This window comes from Patiria miniata, unplaced genomic scaffold (assembly GCF_015706575.1).
Source record: "Patiria miniata isolate m_02_andy unplaced genomic scaffold, ASM1570657v1 HiC_scaffold_7, whole genome shotgun sequence".
NCBI lineage: Eukaryota > Metazoa > Echinodermata > Asteroidea > Valvatida > Asterinidae > Patiria > Patiria miniata.
This window is the reverse complement of record NW_024037074.1, coordinates 26241949-26267526: the sequence shown is the minus strand read 5'-3', so window position 1 is coordinate 26267526 and position 25578 is coordinate 26241949. Positions and strand designations below refer to the sequence as shown.

The window sequence follows — 25578 nt, the reverse complement described above, 5'->3', positions numbered from 1 at the left end:
TGTAACATTTGTATGGTGACAAAAAAAAGTTACAGCCGTTAAATTCTACCGAATTCATTAGTATCCGGATGAATACTGGTAACCACGCATTTCACCATGTTCGAGTTCATTTTGTATCGGGCTTGCATTAGACATCTGGTGCGTATGTGATTTTTTTTTTTTTTACGTTTTTTTCGAAAAATTCACGAGAAAGAATTGTTTATAATACACATTTTTTTTTACAATAATCCCAAATACAAGTTCTTACCCAGTTAACCACAAAAGTAATAATCACTGGGCCAAAAGGGGGGAAAAAGCAACGTTTGGTCACGTGACAAGTATCAATGTTTGGTTTGTATTTCATATTTTGGACCTCTGCCCCGTTTCTGGTCGGTTGCACATTCGTGAATGGATGCTGCATATAGGCAGCAATCCATGCTGACACATATTGGAACGGTTCACCATCGCACAGAGCAGTAAAACTCGACGAGCCTCGGGGTAAACTTCTCACTTTGTGTCCCAAGTTTTTTGTTAATGGCGCACCATTGAAGGGACAGGGTCGTGGATTCGCTTGCCATGTTTTGTCATGTTCAGTACTCGGTGTCAACCTGAGTCGAGTGATCTCAGAAAAGAAGTCGAGGATAGAATGGACCTGCAATTCTGATTGACTTCTATGAAGGATGAAAGCATGTTTTTAAAGCATTTGAGTTTTACATAGAAGATGGCGTCAATCTGTGCTGCAACGTTATCTAAATGTATGTAAAACAAACCGATGATTTGTAAGGTAACAAAATATGATTGTTGGTATTTATTGTTTTAGTCCTCACTCAATATCTACAGTGAGTATATTGCTGCATATCAAGTTGCGAGCTTGATTTCGTATTTCTTATTCGGTTTTACGATGAGTACTTATGAATAGATAATCCCGTTCAGTAGCCAAACAAATGACGAAATCTTTTTGACTCTTTCATTTCATGACTTTCGACATTATTTCCATTTTTGTAACCGTGTCCGTGGTGATGCCTGCAGTTAACTAAAACTATTAAAGGGAGCATAGCGAAAATGTAGACATGTTTTAGAGTGGGCCGTCTCCGGTGTTGGTTAGGGAATCTGTACAATTATGGCAGTAAGTTTACCGAGCACAAATTGGCCGCCATTTTATATCCGGTGTGATTATGAATAGAAGGCAACGTGAGTGATGGAACTTGTACCCAATCAGCAACCAGTTCAAACTTGGCAAAACGCTATGAAACTAAAAAAATAGCAATAAAGTTGAGGAAGATGAACGATGCAGTCACACTAACAGCAGACTTGATAATGTTTGTTTATAGGCAGAAAAGAAAAGGTTTGATTCAAGAAAAAAATCAAACAACATATCAAACTGTTCTGACGACCAAATAATTCGGTAATCAGTCAGTGAACTACCATAAATGCAGGACAAACATTGGAGTTATGCTGAGGTGGAGGACCTGTTACCGAGATACATTTCTGGAGGATTGCCCTGTAAGTTTACATTAGCCGTGTTCATAAGTTGATAACATAACACAATCTCTGGTCTCTTGCAGCAGTACAGCGCGGACGAGTTCCACCGTCACAGCCCGGGCCAGGCCAGTACCTGGACGGCCGCTTCGAGGGCCACTCTTTCCTCTCGGGCTACATCTCCCTCTTGCTGCGGGCCGAGCCCTACCCCACCTCCCGCTACGCCCAGTGCATGCAGACCAACAGCGTCATGGGCATCGACAGTATCTGCGAGCTGGCTGCCAGACTGTTGTTCAGTGCCGTGGAGTGGGCCCGTAACATCCCCTTCTTCCCGGACCTTCAGGTGACCGACCAGGTGGCCCTGCTGCGGATGTGCTGGAGCGAACTCTTCGTCCTGAACGCCTCGCAGTGCTCCATGCCGCTGCACGTCGCCCCGCTGCTGGCCGCTTCGGGCCTGCACGCCAGCCCAATGTCGGCCGATCGGGTCGTCGCTTTCATGGACCATATTCGGATATTCCAGGAACAGGTGGAAAAGTTGAAGGCGTTGCACGTGGACTCGGCAGAGTACAGCTGCATGAAGGCAATCGTTCTCTTCACATCCGGTAAGTGTGGAGCCCATTAATGGTCATATCATAAACACATTTTGTATTTGACCTTCTTGGCCAAATCTTCAATCTCTGCATCGTTACCTGACACTAGTCAGCCGAATTATTCTGTTTCCCAGCTGTTTCAACTCTATACAAAAAGGACCGCCGTTTCTCCCAGGGTAAACGAGCCTGAGACCTGGAGATTACAGGAAACTGTACCAAAAAAACCCCACCAAATTGAGATTACATTTAATCAAGTTTAGATATTCTTAAGGCAATATTAAATGATTGGAAGCAAAAGGTAACCCTTTAATCGTGTTCCTAAAATGTTGCTTACTGAATACATGGAGTGAATCAACAGAAATTTCGTTTTAATCTTTTAAACAAATTCTGGGTCAAAGTTGGAGGAGGATCCAATTGCTTTTGGCTATTTCTTTGGTCCACGGAAAAGCACATTTCAAAACCGATGACAACTTTTCGTAAAGAGCAGTGTCAATGTTGATCGATATATTGTGCCATGGCGTAGCCTTTTACTAGTCAATTTTCATCCATAACTTTTGAATTGTCTCAATCTTTTCTCCTGGCCTGACCCATAAAGCTGAGAAAGTATGCTAATCTTCCAAAATGTCATGTATTTGTTCCTTATTCCATAAGGGTTCAGCCTAATGACTTCAATACTTTCTCTTTGAATGGTTCATACTGTGAAGTGTACGACTAAGATGGTAGTTGTTGAGAACGAACAAAAAGGGCCGAGATCTGAGTTTGTTTTCTTCACAGACATGTGGTTTTGCGATCAGGCATCGCCATCTTGCAATGTTTAGGGTGTTCCAGATGAATCTGCCCTGTCGGCCCTAGTATGCTTAGGTCAAATTGGTGCTTGATTGGTTAAATGGTGCGTTTTATGTCTACAAAAGTATGTACTTAATAACGTCAGTGCTGCTTGTATGATGCCATACATGTATATCTTAATAGCAATAATCCGTGACACCCTATCGCAGGTTGGTTTGCTGAACACGGATTTTTTTTTAAATACTGTGTGAGTTTCATTGTCATGGTTTCTTCCCAAAATGTTGCCATGGTAACGTCTGCCCATGGCATCGTCTGCCCATGTTGCGCATTGGTGCCCTTGGAATGTCGATAATGAGCCCACTGGATGTCCAGTGCCGTAGAGGTGGTCTAATTTCTGTGAAGGCCTTTGCGCGATCGCCTTGCTCATCATGCTCTGTCTAGACTCCCTCCATCTGAGGATGTGGGCTGTGATGTCGGCGTTGACGACCATAGCAACGCAAAACGCTCCGGTGCTGAGGACCCCGTAATGAACCAAAATATCTCAGTCTCGCAGTTGATTAGGCAGGATGGCGCTGACACGACTGTCGCACCAGTTAGCAACCCCCCCCCCCCGAAAAAAAATTGGTTCAACACCGGCATGGTGCATGGGTTCACTTAATGCCAGAGAGAAAGATAAAGACATGCCGGTTTGGCTACCCTGTATTCTGTGGTTACATCATCACCACGTTACTCAAACGGACCTATTTTCATCTTCCTACACGAAGGCCAAGTAACTGGCAAGGCAGTAATTGCCGACGATAGCTGGAAGGTGAAAGACAATGCTGTTTTGATGACAGCTAGCCTGGTGCCATCATTCGTGACACCAACAATCGATGTACCACGGCTGCGATCTCCAACCCACACGCTAAAAGTATAGACCGAGTCGGACAATACTGGCAATTAAACATAAATATAATACACAGTAAGGTTTTTTCCGGCTGTTGACAGTGATGACAACATGGGACTAGTGACACGAGACGATTATTGACTGTTTAGTCAGCACACAATTCTCAGTTCTTGGACATGTACACCACATGCCATAATGCCCGTATCATAATGCTTGCTTCGCATCATTCTATATAGAGCCACAGCCCACATGTCATGTTTGGTGTAGGCCTATCCATGTTTTAACTCAATGATAATTCAAGCAATCATACAATGACTTAAAAAAAACATGTCGGTCATTCCTAAGTTCATGCTCAAATCCTCATTCGTTTCCAATATAAAGGCAATTCCGATGTGAGCTGAAATCAACCCTGTATAATGCCACATTGAAATGCGCTATCATGCTGTTTAATGCATAAAACATATTGACATACAGGGGACAAACGCCATTCATGCAGCATTCATGGCGCACAATAATGATGACTCAAATTATGAATTGAAAGATCGCTCAATGGAGACGCTCGGGTGTTCATTTGAATTGACAAAAACTCACTGTTGCTTAGATCCATACGGATCATTTACATACGAATTAGAGTTTCGAAAACCCACCAGAAGAGTTTATGATGCGTTTCAGACAATCTATAATTTTATGGCATTATGCACATTGCATATGAGCGTACTCGGGCAATGCGAGGTCATGCTGATATGACTTCAATAAATATTCATATACCAAATCTGTTGCATGATGCGTTGTCGATTCGCGCGCCAATTCCTACTGAAATATGCTTTTGTAATGCAGGCCCATAACTTTCTGCCTACCAATACGCAAGGTAAATCCTCACTTTTAACTGTAAAACAAAAATCGTACAATAATTCTATTGACAAACTGCACTTTCAATGAAAGACAAAAGCTGAACAAGTTACTAATTATCACGTTGAGACATACTTTCTTCGAAATTGAGGGGAAAGTATAGTGAAACATAACACACCTGCATTTCGTAACCTTGGAATTTCAGGGGCTTTCTGATTTGTAATCGCTATACAGTACGGAGGATTTAAGTGTACATTTAGATATGCAGAAGTGGATGACGCAGTGAGAAGCATCTGTGATAGTTAGAATACTTGGCAGATTACACAAATGTGTTATTACATTTTTTAATTTCATCTTTACTTTACACAGCACAGCCTTTCACAGCACAGCCTCAAGTGGTATATATATAACAGACGAGCCATCCAATATTTTGCTAAACACTTTAATTTACGAAAAAAAAGCTTTTCCAAGCGACTTTTTGTACACATACATGTGTGTTTAAACAAATACTTGAAGTACAGTGTTGAAATTTAAAATCCACGCCTACCAATCACTCCCACGCATGCAAGATATTCATGATTTCCCCCAACTTAACAAAAGTACATGATGTAGATTTGCACAGCCAGATTGTAATAAATATTTACTTAAGTATCTTCTTTTACTATACATTATTTAAAACACCAGCATAAGTGTAGCTAGTTCATTTCAATACATTGTCTCGCCATAGAGTGTTAATGTACAAATTTAACGGAAGTGTCGGTTGCCCGTATTTTTTTTCGACATTAACATTTATAACCGAACAGGAAAAAAAACAATCCTCATTTTTTTGCCCAACGTGTGATTATTATTTAAACAAAATCATGAAAATTATGAAGTCAATTATGAAGTATTTCGAATCATGTCAGTGCAGCATCGATTGAGTAAAAAGGGTTAAGATCTTAAGCACAGTCAAGTGTCAAAACTGGTCCGTGTTGGAAATTAAACAAATAATGGAATAAACACTTTAAAAAAATGCTGTTCGTCAATTTTCACCTGACGCGACACGAGAAACAATTTTTTCTCGGTGCCGTGCCGCGAACTTGACTCGTAGACCTAGACGAGTGCATCGACGCGACGCTAGCGAGTTGGGGGCCACGGAGCGCCGCACATACCGTACACTCGGCGTTGTTTGTCCTTCGACGGGGTCACGGCGTCTGACCCCAGCGGTCGTCCCCGTGAATACTGCTGGCATGTTATCTGGGTTGCCGCTTGTATAATGGCATCTTTACCTTTGGGAGTGGTGGTGGTCCGCGAAACTCTGAATTGTTTCTGGTTGCGTGCCGTGCATGAAATTTCGTTCACAAAGTATTTTCTCCCTTCTTATCTAGCATTCGCCCTGATATTGTTTTTGATTTGTACAGGGGTAAATGCTGTGAAACACTGATTTGTTAAAAAAAAATAACAACAAAATGAGGAAGTACTGAATTTCATTAGCAAATAATTGTTAGTTCATGGTGTTATATAGAAAATTCGGTATTTTCTTTTTAAATTTCGAGTTTTGTTGATACTCAACGAATTCAGTTCTTGTACACCAAATCAATGGCACTTTCTGGGGAATATTTGGTGTCCAAAAATCCCATTAAACAGACACATAAATATCACCGGCCTGTAACCTAATGCAGCTAATATCAAGGAATTTATACACCGGCAGACAAGGAAATAGCTTAAGTGAAAAGAATTAGGCAGCCAACAAGTTGGTTGAAGCCCCGGTATTACGGTGTCGACTTCCATACGCCCCGGTCCGCGTGCCCGGTACCGGAACTTCTCTCCTGGTTAATATTTTCCGGTATTGTGGGGTCCTCTGCTTCCAGTAATTTCCTGCAACTTGCAGATCTAGATAACTGGGTCACACCACCAGACCACCTCAACATGTGTGATTGCATGAGAACGAGAGGGTCCAACAAGTTTTTTCCCTCAAAAATCTGTTTGACTCACACAAGGGCCTTTGTAGTGTGAGAAAGACAGGACAGAGACGGTGAGAGACCAAAAACACTCCGAATAACTATTATCAGGCATCCAATCACCAAGTCTCAACTCGAAGCACTTGGGACTTTCTTGCACACGTACACCAACAGTTGTTTTGGTGGAAGTGGGTTAACTTCTCTATGCATTTTGTTTGGAGGTGCATGTTCCAAATTTCTTGCTGTTGTCTCTCATTCGTACTCCAAGGCAGATATATCTTAGTTTTTATAGGCCAAAAAGGTAACAAACCGCTAGCCATTTTGTAGAGGAAAAAATGGAATTTGGTAAAAAAAAGAGTCTATTGAAAAAAACAAAGATGGCCGATCTCGTACGTTAACACGCCGTCGTGCATACAACGACAGCTTAAACATCATGCACATAGTTGAATAATGCGCGCTTACACATATATGTATATGGTGATAACTCATGCCTGTAAGAGTATATTCTAAATATGAATTTCATACATAACCGGGACAGCTAGACGCAATTAATATTCTCTGGAACGATTATGTGCATAATACTTTTGCTGAATATGGTATCAGTGAGGCAGGGTTTAGATTACGTGCGGGTTTTGTTTTTTAACTTTTAATGACTGAGCAATCATTCTATTCCGTTTCCCGCGCGTTGCAATCCAGGGTGTTTTTCTCGTTAGAGTTTAGCGACCAACGACATTTTTTTCACCAGACCTGCAAAGCGATTTGTCACGTGCTCATTGTAAGCAGGAACAATCTTCTATCACCACACGGGTTCAATTCAGTCAGTTTCTTTTAAAGACAATGTGCTATTTCCATTCCAATAACATATTAATACTCGCCATATAGTGGAATGTTTTAAATTAAAACTTAGCTCACTATTACACCTAGCATACTATTGTATAATATTTTCGATATATCAAAGCATACTTGTTTTCAAAAAAAGTAGTCGACCCGGTTTTTTTTTAATCGACGTACAGTTCGTGTTTTCTTAACAATACCAGCATGCCAATACATATATGTATGTATGTATGTATGTATTGTATATATGATCCCATATTGTCTAGGATCCATACTTCAGTTTATAGCTCGTTTTTTGGTAAATTATGATCATGTTTATTTCATGTATAGACGCATTGGATTATATGTGGCGCCATGATCTTGTTATATTCAAACGCAAGTTTTAAAGCGGTCGATGTACATGTACATGCAAATGATCAACAAACTAGGTTCATATACATGTAGATAATATGGATGAATATGTAGGCATGACAATTTTGGGACACCTTGATTCGAAGCATAATTCTCGTATACCGGTTGAGTCAAAAAGAAAGTGATCGAATTTGATTTTTTTTTTAATATTTGGCTTGCTCCCTTTCATTAAACAAACATAGGGATTAAGTACATCTTATTGACTTTTAACTGTGAAAATTGCACGTAATTTGCCTACTCTATACCCAAGTTGTATCTATTTCAATAAAACGATCACAAAACTCGGCTGTCCACCACTGATCATTTGCCGTTACGAACTGATGAATACCCAAACATGGACGTTTTCCAATCTCGATGAATGAACGAGAACTTGCCAAGAAAAACATAAAAAAAATCATGAATATTTCAGAGAAAAAAAAGTTGACTTGTTCCTCACATTCAAATTGCAAAATCTGACAGTAAAAATAATGTTTCAGTCTTGATTTCAATTATTAAAATCTCATTTGTATTTGAATGATTGCGTGTAATTTGTAATTCTCACTGAGCTCAATAGCTTCCAATGGCATTCCATGCACAGTAAAAACATGCATAACTTCTGATGGCATGGATCAATTTCAGTAATTTTTTTTTTTCTTCAGATGAGTGGAAGAACATTCTCTTTTAAGACATACTTCATCGGTGTATCAAATTTGATTGCTTTTAAAGAAAAGAAAAATTAATCTGGGTCATTTTCTTTCTTTTTGACTCACCCTGTATAAAATACAAATAGCATTAATTAGTTGGTGCTTGGGATCTGTATAAATTGAGGGCGATAAAATCAATTCATGACCAAAATTGGCAGTTTTCCCACCCTCCGATTGAACTATAGTTTCACTTGGTAATTTCCAGCTCTTAGTTACGTGAATCGGTGTCAGCGAACGCTGATGTCTTATTGTGCAAGGTTCCAATCCCCTTCCATGTCCCAGAATCATCATTCAGCCATCAGACGGCATAGTGTAAACAGATTCGAAGTACGAGGAAGCTGGCATTAACCTAAGACACGCCGTCTTATTGCACCCTTTACCCTCTCATTAACTCTGCCGACCGATAGGACCGGAATACAAAAAAAGTACAGTGATTCTGTGAAGTTTGGGGTCACCGGGATCATAAGGCTAAAGATATGGGGTTAAAAGTAGACAAGGAACGCCCCGGGCGGTTCTCACTCCAGAAAAAAATCTCCAAAACAGCCGAGTCTTTGAAAATGGTCTTTTAAAGAAAGCTCGGCGACTTATTTTTTTGAGCCTCTGGCGAAAAAAAAAATAGAACCAATTTAGATGGATCCCTTTATTTTTCTTCGAGAAGGTGGATTTGATCTTACCACAGACCTTCCATGGTCGGGGATCATTGGATCAGAGCGTAGGCCATAGAGATATTTAGTTACGTTATTTTGTTGCGACAATGATCATTTTTGTCAACAGTTTTACTCTACATTAAATCGGAAAAAAGTGGTTTTTTTTTGCCTTTCAGTGAAATCGAATCGGGCTAAGGGCTTCCTATTTTTTCCTTTCAGTGAAATCGAATCGGGCTAAGGGCTTCCTATTTTTGAAACAGCACAGTTAAGTGTTTATTGTCAAAGCAAGTCGTCTACGTTGAAACTTCTCTGACCAGTTTGCATCAACCTTTGTTTTCTGGAAAATTACCGACCGCTTAAAATTGGAAACTTTCTGGTGATTTATTGCAAGCTTTCTTCTAGTGAGGTGCGATGTTCAGGTTGTGCAACTTGTTTTTCAACTTGAGGCCATTGAAGTGACATTGTACCCGTGTGCAGTAGCAGAATTGTTGTGTCCTTTAGTAAGATACTTTACTTAAATAATTGCCCGACACAAGGAGTAAACAGGTACCTTCCAAAACATATTGGATGTGTGCTTGGTGTCGGACACGCCAGATAGAGCCAGGATGAACGCCTTTATGTTGCCTTGTCTGATTCCCATTGGTTCAAAGCCCTATGGTACTTTGAAAACAGCGGCATGTGACTGCAAATGTGAAGTGTTTAACTTCTGTTTTGCTTCTTGTGCGTGTCGACTTCGCTGTATAGCATGATCATCACCACTTGGTAAGTTGGTATACCTGGTGGCTGCCGTACATTTATGAAAGTACAGTCGTCCCCGACCGGCGCCCTTGTGGTAAGGTGATATCTCTACGGACCAGATTATAAAGCAATCCCAGAATAACACCATGTTTAAACTTGACCTTCCCACACCACTTTGTGGGATTGCGATCAATCGGGGGCAGCGTGCGGGCTGAATGGAAGGCGGGGATCAACTCGCGTAATCCACCTGTACCGGTACAGGTCCACGGCTCCGAACATTGTTGGGAACTCTACTGGGGTTTGAGGTCTTTCCTGCTTGGTCCTTTCCACATTTTCCCCTTCGCACGAGGTTGGATAAGACACCCGTTCAGGAACCTGACATATTAGGACTCGTTCCCAAAACTGTTCCCAGTGTAACTTGTTTAGTGATCGCGGGTCTTTGATGCCAGGTTCCCCCTTGACCCAGATTCTGTTCAACCTTTAGTCGGTGTCAAGTCTTGGGAGAATTGCGTGCCAACCACAATGACGTACGTTGTGGCAGATATTCAGCGATGAAACTTGTACAACCCCGAGTATGAAGTTATTAAAATGCTACTGCGGCAGTTCTTTGCAGTATTCCAGACTGCTTTAGTGAGCACTTTCTGCAAGGCTTCTACAGTCCATACTTGCTTTTGTTTATGTATTAACAAATAAAAGGGAAATGAATTTGGTCAATGCCAGACATCACAGTATCAAGTCAAGCAAATGAGCTGTGATGGGCTTTCTTTTGTCATTGTAATTTCCATTTTTACTTGGGCCCTTATTGTGACATGTCTTGTGACTGATGACTTGAGACTCGCTCGTGGTGGACTTGTCTGAATAAAAGGTCATTGCCAGAGCGCCCTCAAGCGGTTCATGACTATTGGTAATCGGATTACTCGCTCTGTTGATATTGCGACTTTCCAAATAAAGTCCAGATCAAATTTAGAGTTGCTGGGTAGGCATTACATTCACTGTGTGGACTTCCGAACAAAAGAGGTCCACATAAACCAGGTAGAGGCGACGTTGTGTGGACTTGGGCAAGGCCACACAGTGTTTCCCCATTTCTGGAAGAAACGGGATTGGAGGCATTTGTGGGAGGTTTATCTGTGGCAGAATGAAGAGAAACACTAAAGGGAATCATAGAAAAAAAATTGGGTTGAAAGAGTTTTCACAGTTTGAGAAAAATGATTTTTTTCACTGTTTTTTCTTAACTACACGAAAGCAATGGAATGTCCACACTTGGTATGTAACATAAACATGTCTGTATACACGGTGCAGCAACTGACCAACCTGGGTTTTCTATTGGTTTTTAAAGTTCTGTATCGTCGGGGTCATGGAACTTTTTTTTTACCCCAAGACGTGTTTTCCTGCAGCATATGGGTGGGAGGGGAACTCGGAATGGCCCGGCCGCGGCATATGGGCTGGGCGGGGAAGTTGGGACAGCTTCGTGCCCGCCGCTTACACGAACGCATCGCTGGTCTCACCCTGGGCGGTACAACGCCTCACACCTTCGCCCGTAGTATTCGGCCCATCTACTGGGTACAGGATTTTTCTTCTGCAACCAAGTATAGTCGCCTATCATGCATGCATGACGTATGCATGAAACGTATCACGTGATTGAAATAATATATCACGTGGTTTAAAATGGATCTTTAAGATGTATATTTGAAATGGAAGCGGCACGTGGACCAGTGGGTATTTTTATTCATATTCTGGACGTCAATGGTTCGAATCTCACCGAACACCTGTTTTTTTTGCTCTTTAATTGTAATTTTCTTTCTTTAATCTCGCTATATCAAGCCCTATATACATTTTAATGATATAAATTGTACATTTCATTACCGATTCGTAGCTCTTCAAGATTTTTAAAGGTAAATAATATCCAAGAATCAATCCTTTAACAACTGACGCATGCGCATCATGGTAACTGACTATACTTGGTCGCACAAAAAAAAGAAACCCATTGCCTACCGGGCGTGTTTGTCGCTAGTTCGCCGCGCCTTGTGTGACGGAGCTTCAGAAGAGAGGAGGGGGTGTTCATGAGAACACCGTCCCGTTATCATCTGACGATTCCCGCCGAGATAAAGAAATTGGGAAGTGTGGAAGACCGACAAATTTCGATAACAGAGTGGAGGGGAGAGACAGTTTGTCAAGATTACCAAGAAAGGCATGAACGACAATCATTCCGCTCTGACACACTGTCTTTGGCTTTGAATGAAATAGGAATTGTGACAAAGAGGAACAAGTTTCTTGTGGTCGAGGAATTCCTTGAGATATCACAGAGTCACAGAGATTAACACCGTCAATATATTTTGAAAAAGTGACCTATAGCAAAACTTGAATTCAACAGATAGCATTCACAGATATCATTCTTAGTGATGCAGAGATAACGTGGTAATAATAAATTACGGGAAATTGTACATTAGGGAAACATTCCTATAGGGTTGTGTACAAATGTTTTCCAAATTGTATGACCCCTAACCCCAATTTTCCCTTATCCTACCCCCACGCATTTTGGTTTATTTATTTTTTGTAAGATTTTACCTCATAATAGGAGTTCGGTTGTGACATTAGGGAGACATTGAAATGTCTACCTAATGTCCGCGTGTCTCTCTAAGGTATAACGTATGACGAACAAATATCTCCTTAAGGTATAACGTATGACGAACAAATATCCCTTAAGGGTACATTAACAGGAATAAGAGAGTACATGTAATAATGTTTTACAAATAAAATATGGTTATTACAGTGTGTCGCTTTGCATGCGGTGATAGTACACATAGGCCTCTAATAGGCAAATTCTTACGGATGGAGCACAGACTTTCACACTGTACATAGGTATTACACACATTAGGTTTCTCAGTTCATTTTTGCCACTGTGTTATGACAGGTTTTTTTTTACCAACGTTTATCACGTCATGTTCGTATTTTGCTTGTCCAAACAAACCAACGGAAATTATTCCTTCTAATTTAGACCAACCGAAGACCACACTGGACGTGCTCTATTTCTTAACATGGCCTATGGCCGCCGTTACACATCATCAAAGTAATACTCGGGGCACACTTTAATGTACCTGAAACAAATCTTAGGTGCTTAGGTCGTGGTTCTTGGGAGCTGATCGTGCATGCAGCCGGTAATGCGGCGTGTCGGTAGCCTCATGTGCCGGCCGTAAGCTGCGTCAAGCAGCAGGCACACACGAGCGGAACTTTGCCCCGAACGTGATGGTAAACTGGGGCGCCATTGCGTAAATCACTTGTCTCTAAAACTAAAAAGTTCATAGGAGTTGTCAAAGCGTGAGCACAACCTCGGCCCCATGGCGTCGAGCAGTACGCTGCCACTGGCTGCTCTCTACTATTGTCTCCACGTTGAAAGTAGACCATGGGAACGAGGCATGAACGAGGACGTCCGTAAGGTGGCAAATATTGGGCCGATGAGCTCCGTTTTCGGTCGACAAAAGCCTCGGTTTGAAGTCTCTGAGAAATCAAATTGTAATTTTGTGTGACAAAATCTATACTACCATTGACATAGAAAAAAAACAGGACACTCGTAGTTTCAATAAGTATTTGATACATTCTGGTCGGCAGTGATAGCTCAGGAATAGGGATGCCGTGGGGTGAAATGTGATTACTTGCGTCATGCTGACGATCACTGACATGGTTGTCGGCCATGTTGTCGACGGTTTGTGTCTTGCATGCAGTGCACGGGTTCCTCTTGATTGTTGCAATGTGTATGAGGGTGATTAACTCTTGGACCATTTCATGGTATTGCATTGCAGCCAATGGATGCTTACACTCATCAATAGACATTCGACTAATCAAATATATTGTTATTCTTTTTTTTACTTGCTATTTTTTCCCCAGACGCCTGCGGGCTTTCGGACGCTGCACACGTTGAGAACTTACAGGAGAAGTCCCAGTGCGCCCTGGAGGAGTACGTGCGAAGCCAGTACCCGAACCAGCCTAACCGCTTTGGCCGTCTCCTCTTGCGCCTCCCCTCCCTCCGGACCGTGTCGTCACAGGTCATCGAGCAGCTATTCTTTGTCCGGCTGGTGGGCAAGACGCCCATAGAGACTCTCATCCGGGACATGCTACTATCCGGGAGCTCCTTCAGCTGGCCGCCATCTTACATGACCGTGCAGTGATAGCCAGGGTCACCGTAGAGGGCGTGTTGCCATAGCTACACCCCTGTAGTGACTGGAAGGAAAAGAAAACAAAAAAATATATATATAAAAAGAAAGACAATCCACGACAACATGAAGAACTGCGAGAGAAATCCATGAAATGAATCTCTCTTCAAAAAGCAAATTGTTTCCATGTTAGGTCCAAGTTTACTTATAAAAAAACGTCCGAGCTAGGCCTACATTGATGCTGGCATCCGAATAGAGTGCGCCGGGAAAGAGGCCTCGTGGACCTACACGCATAAAATGCGTTAACCGTTGCAGAGTTTCTGTTCTAACCAAACAGAATCCAACTGCTGAATCTGTAAGGGGAACTTCTCGGTGTAGTTTATGTCATACTTCATGAAATGAAGTCTCCTATACACATAGTGGTTGAGTAGTCATTAAATCTTATAAAGGTCTCCAACTAGGGCAGGTTGCTATTGGCTTTTAAATACCGCAGTGGTTAGAACTGATCTCTTAACGCAGATTTCTGGGACTACTTCGTGAATGAATGAAGAAGAAAAAACACCCCAAAAAAACCAAAAAAAAAAAAAAAAAAAACACGCCGGTGATTAGACACAACGCTCGCAAGTCTAAGGTTTATCAAACCCATCCAGACTTTTTCAGCGAGACTTACAAGGTGCCAACATTTTCATACATTAGGTAGAATAATAGAATTGATTGGAGGAAGCGCTTGTTTCCAATGTTGGGAAGACCCCATTCGCGAATGGGTACATACACGGCCTTGTCAAATGGCAACCCCCAGCCCAAACCCGAATGGGTAACTCATTGAAGTGCCCTACTTATTAAGAACTTAACTGGCTTACCATAGAAAACATGGTGTGAACTGAAATGGCTGCATTATATAGATAATTTTGTTGCTTCGTACTGACTAAGAAGGCTTTTGAAATTACAAAAACAATATAAAAAAATGACTGTGCGAGTTTGTGCGAGTGATGATTTGATCGTGAGACTTGAAAAGTCAAAGTGTGTGTGTGTCATCTGTCTGCGTGCAATGCTGTGATGTCTTAGGGTGGGGTATATTTAATTGATTTTTTTTCTACAGTCTCTACGTTTGGGACTGCAATATGTAACAGTCACTTACATCCGGGCTCTTTAATTGATTCGATGAGCGAGTAAAATAACATATTTTGAAATATCTGTTCAGTTCGTACTGAAGTAAAACACACTTGCTAATTGTTTTTTCTAACGACATATAGGTTTCATTCGAGCCAAGATGAAGAGAACACAGTTTACACGCTTGGACGCACTAAGAACAAGACTAATGTTTAAAACGTGTGTGTCAAGGCCATTAAATATGGATTCCACCGTCATTTTCTCAAGAGCTTTCCATTGGCAATCATTATCGTTTTGCGTTGGTATAGCTGAATGATATATGAACTGATTAAATAACATTCAGCATATTGCTGCACACCATTTGGTTGAAAAAGGGTATACAATGTATAAAAAGGAAACACTTAGAAATAGGAATACCTCTAAGGTTGGCGACATGGAATAGAGGTTTCCATGCAACAGACCCAACACAAACGAATGTTGTACCAGTATAGGCTAAAACAAATGACCAAGTTTACCTCCATGGGCACTCCGTTGAACACAGACCATCTCAATTTGGTCTGATACCCAATCTCTGTTGGCTCTGATTTGAAACCCAATTTATGTGTTGGGATAACTTTGATACGTTCCCACTGCTTGTTCCCGTTATTGAAAATGGCGGAAACAATAAGGACTGAAGTGGGGGGGGGGGGGGGGGGGGGCACACAGCAACATTCGCAACACGTAAGAATAATGCATGAATTAAAACAAGTACTGAAATTCGATGGAACGTATATGAAATGTGAACTCAATTTGAGTCCACGCGAGTTGATTTTTTTTACTGATGTAAACAGTGAGAGTGAATGAGAGAGAATTTTGTACATAAATTGAAAAGTAAATAATACAAATCATATTCATCCACCTTTATTAAGATGCTTTTTTTTGTTTAAAAGCGACTGCCGTTGATCACTGCTAGTTAAAATGTTTTCCATTTTGTTTGTTTTTGATTTCTGTTTTGCTGCTTTGTTTCCGAGCCAACTTAGAAGGTTGCATTTTTGTTTTGTTTCATGAATATTCATATTTTGAATGTTCACTTTTAATAGTTTGAATCTTGCATACTTTTGAAATCATTACGATCCGTAATCATTTTGTGCTTTAATTATAATTTTGACTTTTTTTTTTAATGTTTTGATTTTTTTTTTAAAACATATATATGCCATGTTCTTGCTATCGGAGGGTGTGTTTTTCGGGAAATCGGGGAGAAAAATCAGCGCTTGCAAATTTTCCGAATTAATTGGATTTTTTTTTTAAGTGTGAGCGCCGTAATATTAACTGTAATAAATTGTAAAAGTTGCAAATTAACTTTAAAATAACCCGCTTTGTACTAAAAACTGCCACAGCTGAAATAAAAGTACAATACTGTCTGTTCTGTATAGTTTGAAACATGTTTGTGATTTTTAGATATGATAAGATTTGTACCCTGATTTCTGGGGCAGGGAAATCTCAAAATGGTATAAGTGAATTTCGATACATTTTTTAAACCTGAAATATTTGGTGTTTCATAATGTTTCCGGTAAACAATTTGTCTGATTATTTTGCGTTACCATGAAAAAAAGGTTTTCCACAATCTTTAGAATATTGTCAAAGAAATTAAAGGATCATGTTTTGCCGTATTGTACGTATTGGCATCGAAATCTATTTTTTAATCGATTGGGAAAAAGACAAGTTTTAAACGTGTTATGTTCTCCCATGTAGTCGGTTGAAAGGAAAACCACACCCTTAATATATTGCAGCTGGAGCAGAGAATTTGAAATGAAATAATTTTTTTTATTGGCAGATATTTAATTAGCCTTTCTTTTTTTGATGTGTTATTTAGGGTGAAACAAACAATTCCAAACGCGTGTAGAATAAAGTTCGTTTTGTATCTGTGTTGCTTTAAGAATTGTCTAGTTTAGAAACACTTCAAAAGTGCGATGTGGTGATTTTTCTTTAGAAATGGACTGCGGCTCTGGGATATTTTGTGGTGCTCTTTTATGTGCGTTCAGATGAAACACATGGCTAGCTTAACGTTAGAAACTCTTATGCCTAACCAGTGATTAAGAATTGATGGAAAACCATAATGATGGGGTAGTTAGAGAAACGGAACAAAAACGCCCAAACGTTGTAAGATGTTTCTAAAAAGTTCCTTTCGTCCTTTTGGAACGCTGTCCGGATTATTACGCGTTATAGTTGAATTTGCATAGTGCGCTATGTGTAGGGCTAAACGCCATGCTGGAAAGATAGGCATAACATTAAAGCGCTATGTTTATCATCGTTTATACAGCACCAAAATTATATTAATTGTACTATAATATACAAATTAAACAAAATTGTTATGTTTATAGGTAGCTGTAGATCAATTATTTTTGGCTATGTGAACATGTAAGATACTCATACACATACAATGTGCTGTATGTATTTATGTATATGCTAATGCGTATGTAGCGTATACTTATATATACATATTTACATATTTTATATGTATACATAAATATATGCGCATATCTATAAATATGCATATTTATATACACACAGGAATATATGTATCTATATACCCTGCCAGTGGACATGCCAATATTGTATTTTGTCTATAGCAGTGTTTTAGGATTGTTTTTGTATTGTTTTTATCAACTATGTCTAAATCATAGGCCCTAGTTACGTTGTATACTCCTTTAGACTTTTACTATTCCAAATAGTCGGCCATGTCTGTTGTTGTATTTTGCTGTTTTGTACAAAAAAAAGAAACTGGTTAAAAACCAGAGTGTAAGGGATTTTATTTGTCTGCAGAACATTTCTGATATGCCGTAAGGCCGTTTGTTGCCAGGGTGGAGTTAGAAAAGGTGTTGCGTATTTTTGTATTCAGTGAAATTAATGAAGGCAACGAAACACACAAAATCCATCTTTAGTTGAATAAGACTGGCGCCTTGAATAGGGGGGGGGGGTATGTAATACGTCAGCTGGTGCGTGGAGGCGTGTCGCAAGACTTCAGGTAGCAAACATTATGGTAAACAACTATACAATTATGTCGAAAAAATATCATCACCACTGTTAGGGTACATTTTGATATCTTCATGTCTTTCGAAAAACAAAGTGAATTCCATTATTCTTTCTTGCACTCAATCTTTTTATTTTCATTTTCCATTTTTTTTTTGATTTTTTTTTTTTAGAAAACTACATCTTTTGAACCTCACAGCTATGTCGGCCAAGCCGTTGATAAGGTTAATCGTTTGGTTAAGTCAAAGGTCAAATCGGTACCTCTCCTTTTCTCGATCGACAAATCAGTGAGGTCTTATCAGTAGTGATCAAACGCCATAAAAAAAACCATCAAAACAATCTTGGCATCATTACAATTTTAGAGAAAACAGGTAACATGGTTACTCACTTTTTTTCTCGCTCCAACGTCTCTGTCTCTACAGGTTTTAAACGTGTCCACATGTGTCCGAGACACACTTCATGGCAGTAATAATAAAATGAAGAATGTACCAAGTTTGGGGGAATGCAGATATTCCAGATTGTTCTCCTCTCTGCGTTTATTTTGTGCTTGTCTCGAGCGTCTTAAATCCTATGAGGTCTGAAGACACAATCAAACCTATCAACAGTACATGCATATTGACGCCAAAGACCCCAAAATAGGATTAAACATAGTAATTTCCCTCCCTCCAAAAAAAAATAATAAAAAAACCTTAAATACCGCCCCTTAAATGGATACTGGGAAAACTGATTTTCCTTGGGTTTGTGCAATATCTTGTAGCGCTTTTGATTATAAAAGCGGTAAGGGAGGGGCGGTGGGATAAACAGCAACTTTAACTAAATACTCCAGTGGACAAGACTTTTTTTAGCTACTCGACAATGTTAAAATCGGGGTCCCTTATTTGTTAGCAACGATTTTTGTTGGTGCCGGTGGGACAACGTAAAGCCCTCTTTGCACCTATCTCACTGACTGACTGACTGACTGACTCACTGTCACTGTAACTTGTGAATTAGACTAGCTTAAGTCTGACCTTGGCCCAAAAATTTGAGTCAGATGACTACGTAGATCCTTAAGGCCAGATTGGTCTTTTTGTCTCTCCTTTCTCTTGAGGCTTGAGCTCAGCATAGGTCCATTATGATTGTCTACCACAGGGTTGTAAACGTCGTTGCCGTCAACGCCCATAGTATTTTCATTAAATAATCCTATAGAGTCGAATGCAGAGCACATGATGACGAGGTTTAGAAAATAATGTTGTTACTTTCCTGTAGTTCAAGTCTGTACACAACCCTTTTCTGAAAGATTTCTTTGTCAGCCTGTTTGTGGGGCCTTAATTAGTCGACGGATTTGGGGGCTGAGGAACTTCAATTCGATTCCAGGGGTCCTGTTGAGCGCTTTAGGGGTGGTTTGTTTAAGAGGGGAGTTTCTCGAAGTTGAAAATTAAAAAAAAAGAAATATGCCGCCATGACCGGTTTTCCACCTAGTTTTTAATTCCACATCTCTCCTCTTTTCATTCTTCATTTCAACTCTACTTAAAACTAGGGCTTTGATAGCTCATGTCAGAAAAGGGTTATCGTTTTGACGGAGTGGAAATCCAATTTCTATGAAACAATTTTTAATGTTCTGCCGCTGAAAATCACCGTGACACGCGATTACTGAGAGGCAGTCTATTTGGCAAATAATGGGTCAACCCTCGCCATAAAACAAATTTACAAAAGCCCATCTTTCCGGGGCTCGCCGTCAGTCTAATTCCCCCACCGCTTTCTTTTTTTCCCTTGTAAATAGAAAAAATGAAACATTTAATTCAAGGGTAGTCGTCCAAGGACAATTTCATCAGCCTGGGACATAATTGGGTCCCGGCCGGCTGCGGGAACGCTCGGCCCCGGCTGGGAGGGAAAGGAGGCTAATTTGTGGCGCAAATGGTACGCGGGGGGTCAATTAAGCAGGGTCCGCCTGGTGAAAAGCCAATTTTATGATGATTAAAAATGACGAGCGGGACGGAGGCTAGGTGAGAGTCTGGTGCGCGCCTCCCAGGTCCGCAGACAGAACCCACCGAGTGGTCGGGAACCCGACGCACACTGCACGGCCCAGACGTATTTCGAGATGGTGACTTCATCGATGGTGACATGGCTGTCTGCTGAGATCCGACCCTGACCTATTTTCAACCGCACTGTTCTGTTTTGTCTGGCATCCACTGACAATAAATACCGTCTCACAATGCAGCCAAGGCCAACATAATTCATATGTAATTACCTCTGAGTACACGATTAAGGCAATGCTGGGCCCCAAACAAATATTACATCTGTTTCATATCGTTCACCAGAGAGCAAAGATTTTGCGACTGCAACTCGCCAGAAATACATTTATTTGGTTGATTTATTGATTACTCTCTATAAACTCGTGTATGTGATTATCTCGCAAGGATGATGTTATATCAATGAATTTAATCACTAGATATTCATGACTTTGAACGGAACTTGAAAAAAGTTAAGGTTGACAACATGAAATATTACACATTTTGTTGTGTTGAGGTCGTGGTATAAAAATAGTTTCACAACTCTTATCTTAATGAAAAACAGGAAACGACCGGTTTAGTTTTGCTCCAAATCAACAACATTCCGGTAAATTGTGACTTCCGCCACTTCTTGAAACCCGAATTGTTGACAAAAAAAGTCCCGGTTTTCTTCGAATTGATTGCATCATGAGAGAATACATGTCGTTCCTCGTCCAGGTTCTGTTCATGTATTCTTCATAAAAACCAGTCTACTTTGTCCGAAGTATGTAACAAATGTCTCTAGTAATTTTCCCTTACTTGGTGAAGATTTCATTTAATGTGAGCCATCAATAATTATGTCTGAGTATAAATGTTGTGGATTTAATACAGAGACATTGTCTTCAATTTCATACAACAACGAAAAAGATGCATCAAACGTGTGACTTGTAAACAAAATGGTGAAGACGGCGTTGGGCCACGTATTTGCTGATCCCTGAGTGTCTATTTCACTGACTGACTGACTGACTGCCAACCGTGAGCCGGGCAGTGCCATCAAATAGGATTACCTCCTGACACCAATGAATGGGCTATCCGACCCCACTGTGTAGACCAAACGCATGGAATGATCTCCAGTGAACAGCCATCTTTACTGAATCGAGTAGAATTTTATGCGCTCCTGGACGAACTTTACCTGTCTTATTATCTCCATTACGTGAAATAGCACGAGATGCATCTGTGTCAAACCAATACCACAAAATATTACCCGCGTATTCTACTCCTATACGTTCTGTAGCGACACCGAGGTTGCAGACCAGTAAATAAACTGCCATAGACCTCAGTGATTAATTATTTCAAAAAATATTATGAAAAATACTCACAACTCTCCAGGTGTTTGAGACACACATCAAATTAAAGCTTAATTTTATCATCTTTCATTTTCTGTTCAAATGTTGGGAGGTTAACCGATGGCTTTTAGGAGAAAATTCCATCCAAAGAGGATCATTTGAAAAGGGATGCGCTCCATTGCAAAATAGAGCCATTTTAGGGCCTAATTTCATCCTAATTTCACAGAAATGCGAGCTTGCAATCCTCTCCATGGCTTCCACCCATGTTTTTTACAAACCGTCAAGTTCATGGCCCACAAAGTGCTCTGTACCGGAGAATTTGAGGGCATGCAAATCGTGACTTGGCCGACGTATAGGCAATTTCGGGCCTATTTACTTGCCTGCACCCACTGACCCCTTGCACGGTGCGCCCTCATCGGCGACAAGTGTTTCATCAATTAAATTAAAATGAGAATAAAAGTAAACAGTACAATGCGTGTACTCAAAGATTTATTCTCTAACATGAACAGTTGCCCTACACGCACTAAGATAAGCATATCCTTTTGCCCCACATCGGCTTCCCTAAGAAAGAATCTCAACTCCTTTCTTTACAATGTGATTACACCCCTCCCCTTGACCAATTCTTGTTACATCAAGAACCGTGTAGCCTTGTAACTGGTTAACAATAATAGATAACTGGTAGTTAAAGAAACAAACATGTCTGATGCCAACCGGCGATTTCTTTGTGATGTGTCATCTTTTGAATACCAAAGTACAGACTTACAACAAAAACTTTATGACGTGTTAATATGGTTAAATCACAGGAACCAACCGGGCCCCTCCCCCACCCCTCAATACAAAACAGAGACAATTATTAACAAACATTTCATTTTTTTGAAGACTTTTCTCTTTAGAAAATTCTTTCTGTAGTCTCGTTATTCCCCTTCCCGGGTTCCCTCGCATAAAAAGGGGGAGCGGCCGCTAGTGTCAGATGAAACCCTCTGTCGAATTTTTCAGCGGCCAGTCAGACCCTTCTGAAACGACAAATATGCTGGGTGCACCACTTTTGTGAGTCTTGGCCCTGATATTTTGCTCCTGAACTGACGCATACCCAATCTGCCATAAATTGTATTGAGGGAAATGCTAACATTATAAACTCGATCATTTCCATAGACTTACACCCTGAAATGACCATCGGCTTTCATTTGCCACTTGTTATAAATATTTTATAGAAGATCTTCCGGGGGATATTCATCCCTCTATAGAAGATGCATTCCACTCCACCTGTAAATTGTGTGCTGAGGGTCCTGAAGATAATAACCATTTCGAAAATGGTACCAATAAGCCTCTGTATTAATGACGTCACACTTTGTTTACGAGTGCACTTTTCTATGGTGCTACGAAACCGTCGTCTCCCCCAGGCTCCCATAAGAAAGCACATAAGAAAGGCTTATTGGGTAGTAATAATAGGGATATTTTATCTTTTGACAACTTAGGCACATACAAGGAGAGACAAGAGTTATCAATGATCTTCACTGTGATGCATACAACAGTACCACTTTATAATCAACTAGGAACGTTGATATAAACGTAGATATAGCTGATTTTCGACTAAGACGCTGTTGACATTAAAAAAAAAAAATCCCACAATCTCCCGAATAGAAACAACGCCCTCTCGTGGTTCCTTACATGCAACATAACAAGGATTGGTACATGAAGTATGATGAGCAAACTTAGGTACAGGTACGGACCGTGCACAATTGTTTACGCATTGAATGTTGTGATCATAAAGTGATGCAGACTTTTAGCATTCTTTTCTATTCTGCGCTACAATTGTAAGCCTATCACTCGAACTATGGGTATTTTAATGAATTGACAGTTACTGTGCAATATCAAGGGTAAAACATGACAAAGACGCCTGAGCGGCGATTTTGCCTGTCAGCAACCGACTGGCATGACGTCACAAGTGACAATGTTTAATACATGGGGCGGATGTGAACTACGACTTCCGGAACGCAACGCCGTCTGCCTCTCAAAGTAATCCCCATTGCCGTCGGTTCCCACTCCTTGCAGCATAGCTCATAATCACTGCTCGTTTTTGGGCGTAATGGCCGCGTGGTAAGGGGGACGTTAAATCGTGCCCAATGAGTAGATTCTGTTGTGCATTCAACTAAACCTTACTGTGCACGGCAAACCTTAATGAAATTCCCACAAATACCACTACGAAAAACAAAAAAGTTTTCAACTTCCAATTACCTCCCCACGAGGACTTCATACTCGTTTCAAGTTGTCACTACCCCGATCCAGGAAAGAGAGAAAGAAGCGCAAGAAACTTTCTGAAACATTCTGAAGTAGTTTACGGTGTCGTCTAATTCACCGTTCTTTCAGCGCCACTCGGAGACAAGTGCACGGGGGCAGTACCGCCCACTTCCCCCGGTGTCTCCCATCGGTCGCGCCGCTGCCCTTACCCCGGACCCCCGTTATAGCGCGCTATTTTGTTTTGGATTAGCCGATTTTTCGAGGGATGGACGGGAGCATCCCCGACCCAATTATCCAAGAGGGGAGAGGATCTCGTCAAACCGTCTGGGTGTTGACGGATGGCAGATAAATGGGAGTTTTCTGGGACCTCACGGGCGCCGAGGAGAAGGATGATGGGTCTTGACTATGCGATAATTACCTCTCGTTGATACCCATCCCCCCATCTCTATCAGAACGCGTAGACCAAGTCTCATGATGAAACCAATGATTTATACACCACTTTAAAGGCCAAGTGCAATGACTATCATGCTATAGTATAGTTTTGCCTCTGAAAGCGTAAATATTATTGGGATACTCTTGAAATAGTCTTATGCTTGCACATACAGTATTTTTTTCAAGAATTATCTAAAATGTAGAAACAACTCTTTGGCACACGAGGACGCTGTAATATCATTTCAAATCCGGCGGCATCAACTCCCCAAAGTTTCCGAACTACACAAAGTACTTCTTACAACCGTTTAGTTTAGATCTGGCCACCAAAATAGTGCTTAGTGCGGCGATGCAACATTTTCCGGTAAATCTGTTCATTTCAATCAGGTCACGGCAAATTGTACCCAACTTGAAATATCCCTGCTATGCCCAGGAACTATAGAGACGCAAATGTTTGCTAAATTAAGGCTAAATGAAAGACAAATTCCTACGAGTTGAAGTGGTTAACAAATGAACTTGAATAAACAGTTTTCTATACTATAACATTGTCTAATTGTCTAATAACCAGCAGGAGCACTGCATAAGTCACACGTACTTCCTTTCCCTACTTTTTTTTTTATCTAACTACTGAACTCGTTTTGTCATCTAGTTCAACAGCACTTAATGTGACCAGGGTGTGTTATAACCCCGACATCAGGATGCTTTGTTGGGATCACGAATAGCGATCGACCTGTACAGATCCGCCTACCTCCCCGTTCCTTTGAGAGCAACACTCCAACAAATGGACACATCCGGCTTTTAACTGGCTGTTTGTCCACCTCCGTGACTCCATTTGAGTCCCTTCCGCCGACGGACTCCGCCGCGACACATGGACCGAAGAGGGGAGGGCCATTGGGAGGTCCATGGTATAGGCTATACGGTCTCGTCGGCACGACTTCACGAAAGAGATACCTTGCATGTACCGTCATCTCTCAGCTACCTGTATGTCCGGGCCGGGCACGTATACGTAGTTTCCCTTCTCCCTGGTTAGCTTTACGGGCCCGATGGACCGATCACTGGGATCCCCCTGTCATTACAACGAAACGCGATCCGTCTTACCAATTCACTCGGTACCTTCCACAGATCGAGCACAATGGCCAGAGAGCCAGGCCGCTATCCGGGGGACCCTTTGATCGCTTCCTCGCATCTCAAAGCCTGCTAATGGTGCAGAGCATCCCCTATTGATGCAGCTATCCCCCTACTCCCATACCCCGCGAAAGCAAGACGACAAGAGAGAGGTGGCCACAATAGACTGCATCGTCGATCGAAGTCACTCCTTGGTCGTTGAACTTGGACTGGTGATTCGGACAAAACGTCGGGCCAACTTTCAGTATCGATCTGTGCCCCACGACGACTCAGAGCTCGCAGGAATAAATGTATTATTTTCGAGTGTTTCCGAAGAAGACATTTCAAGGGAACGAAGCTTTTAAAAGTCACCTAATCTTCAGGCGTTGCTTAAGTTTCATGCAG

General features: G+C 41.1%; 1 protein-coding gene across 5 annotated transcripts in view; it reads left to right on the top strand.

Moving 5' to 3' along the window:
• The window catches only part of LOC119746056 (nuclear receptor subfamily 2 group F member 1-A-like), a 44120-nt gene extending 29586 nt beyond the window's left edge, over positions 1 to 14534 (top strand). For 4 of the 5 annotated variants that reach the window (XM_038222825.1, XM_038222824.1, XM_038222827.1 and 1 more), the window contains 2 exons: positions 1545 to 2060; positions 13705 to 14534. In XM_038222825.1, the coding sequence (XP_038078753.1) occupies positions 1545 to 2060; positions 13705 to 13985 (797 nt within the window). In that variant the 3' untranslated portion in view covers positions 13986 to 14534. The remainder of the gene's footprint in view (positions 1 to 1544; positions 2061 to 13704) is intronic. The other variant, XM_038222828.1, reaches the window with a different exon arrangement.
• The last annotated feature ends 11044 nt before the right edge of the window (positions 14535 to 25578 follow it).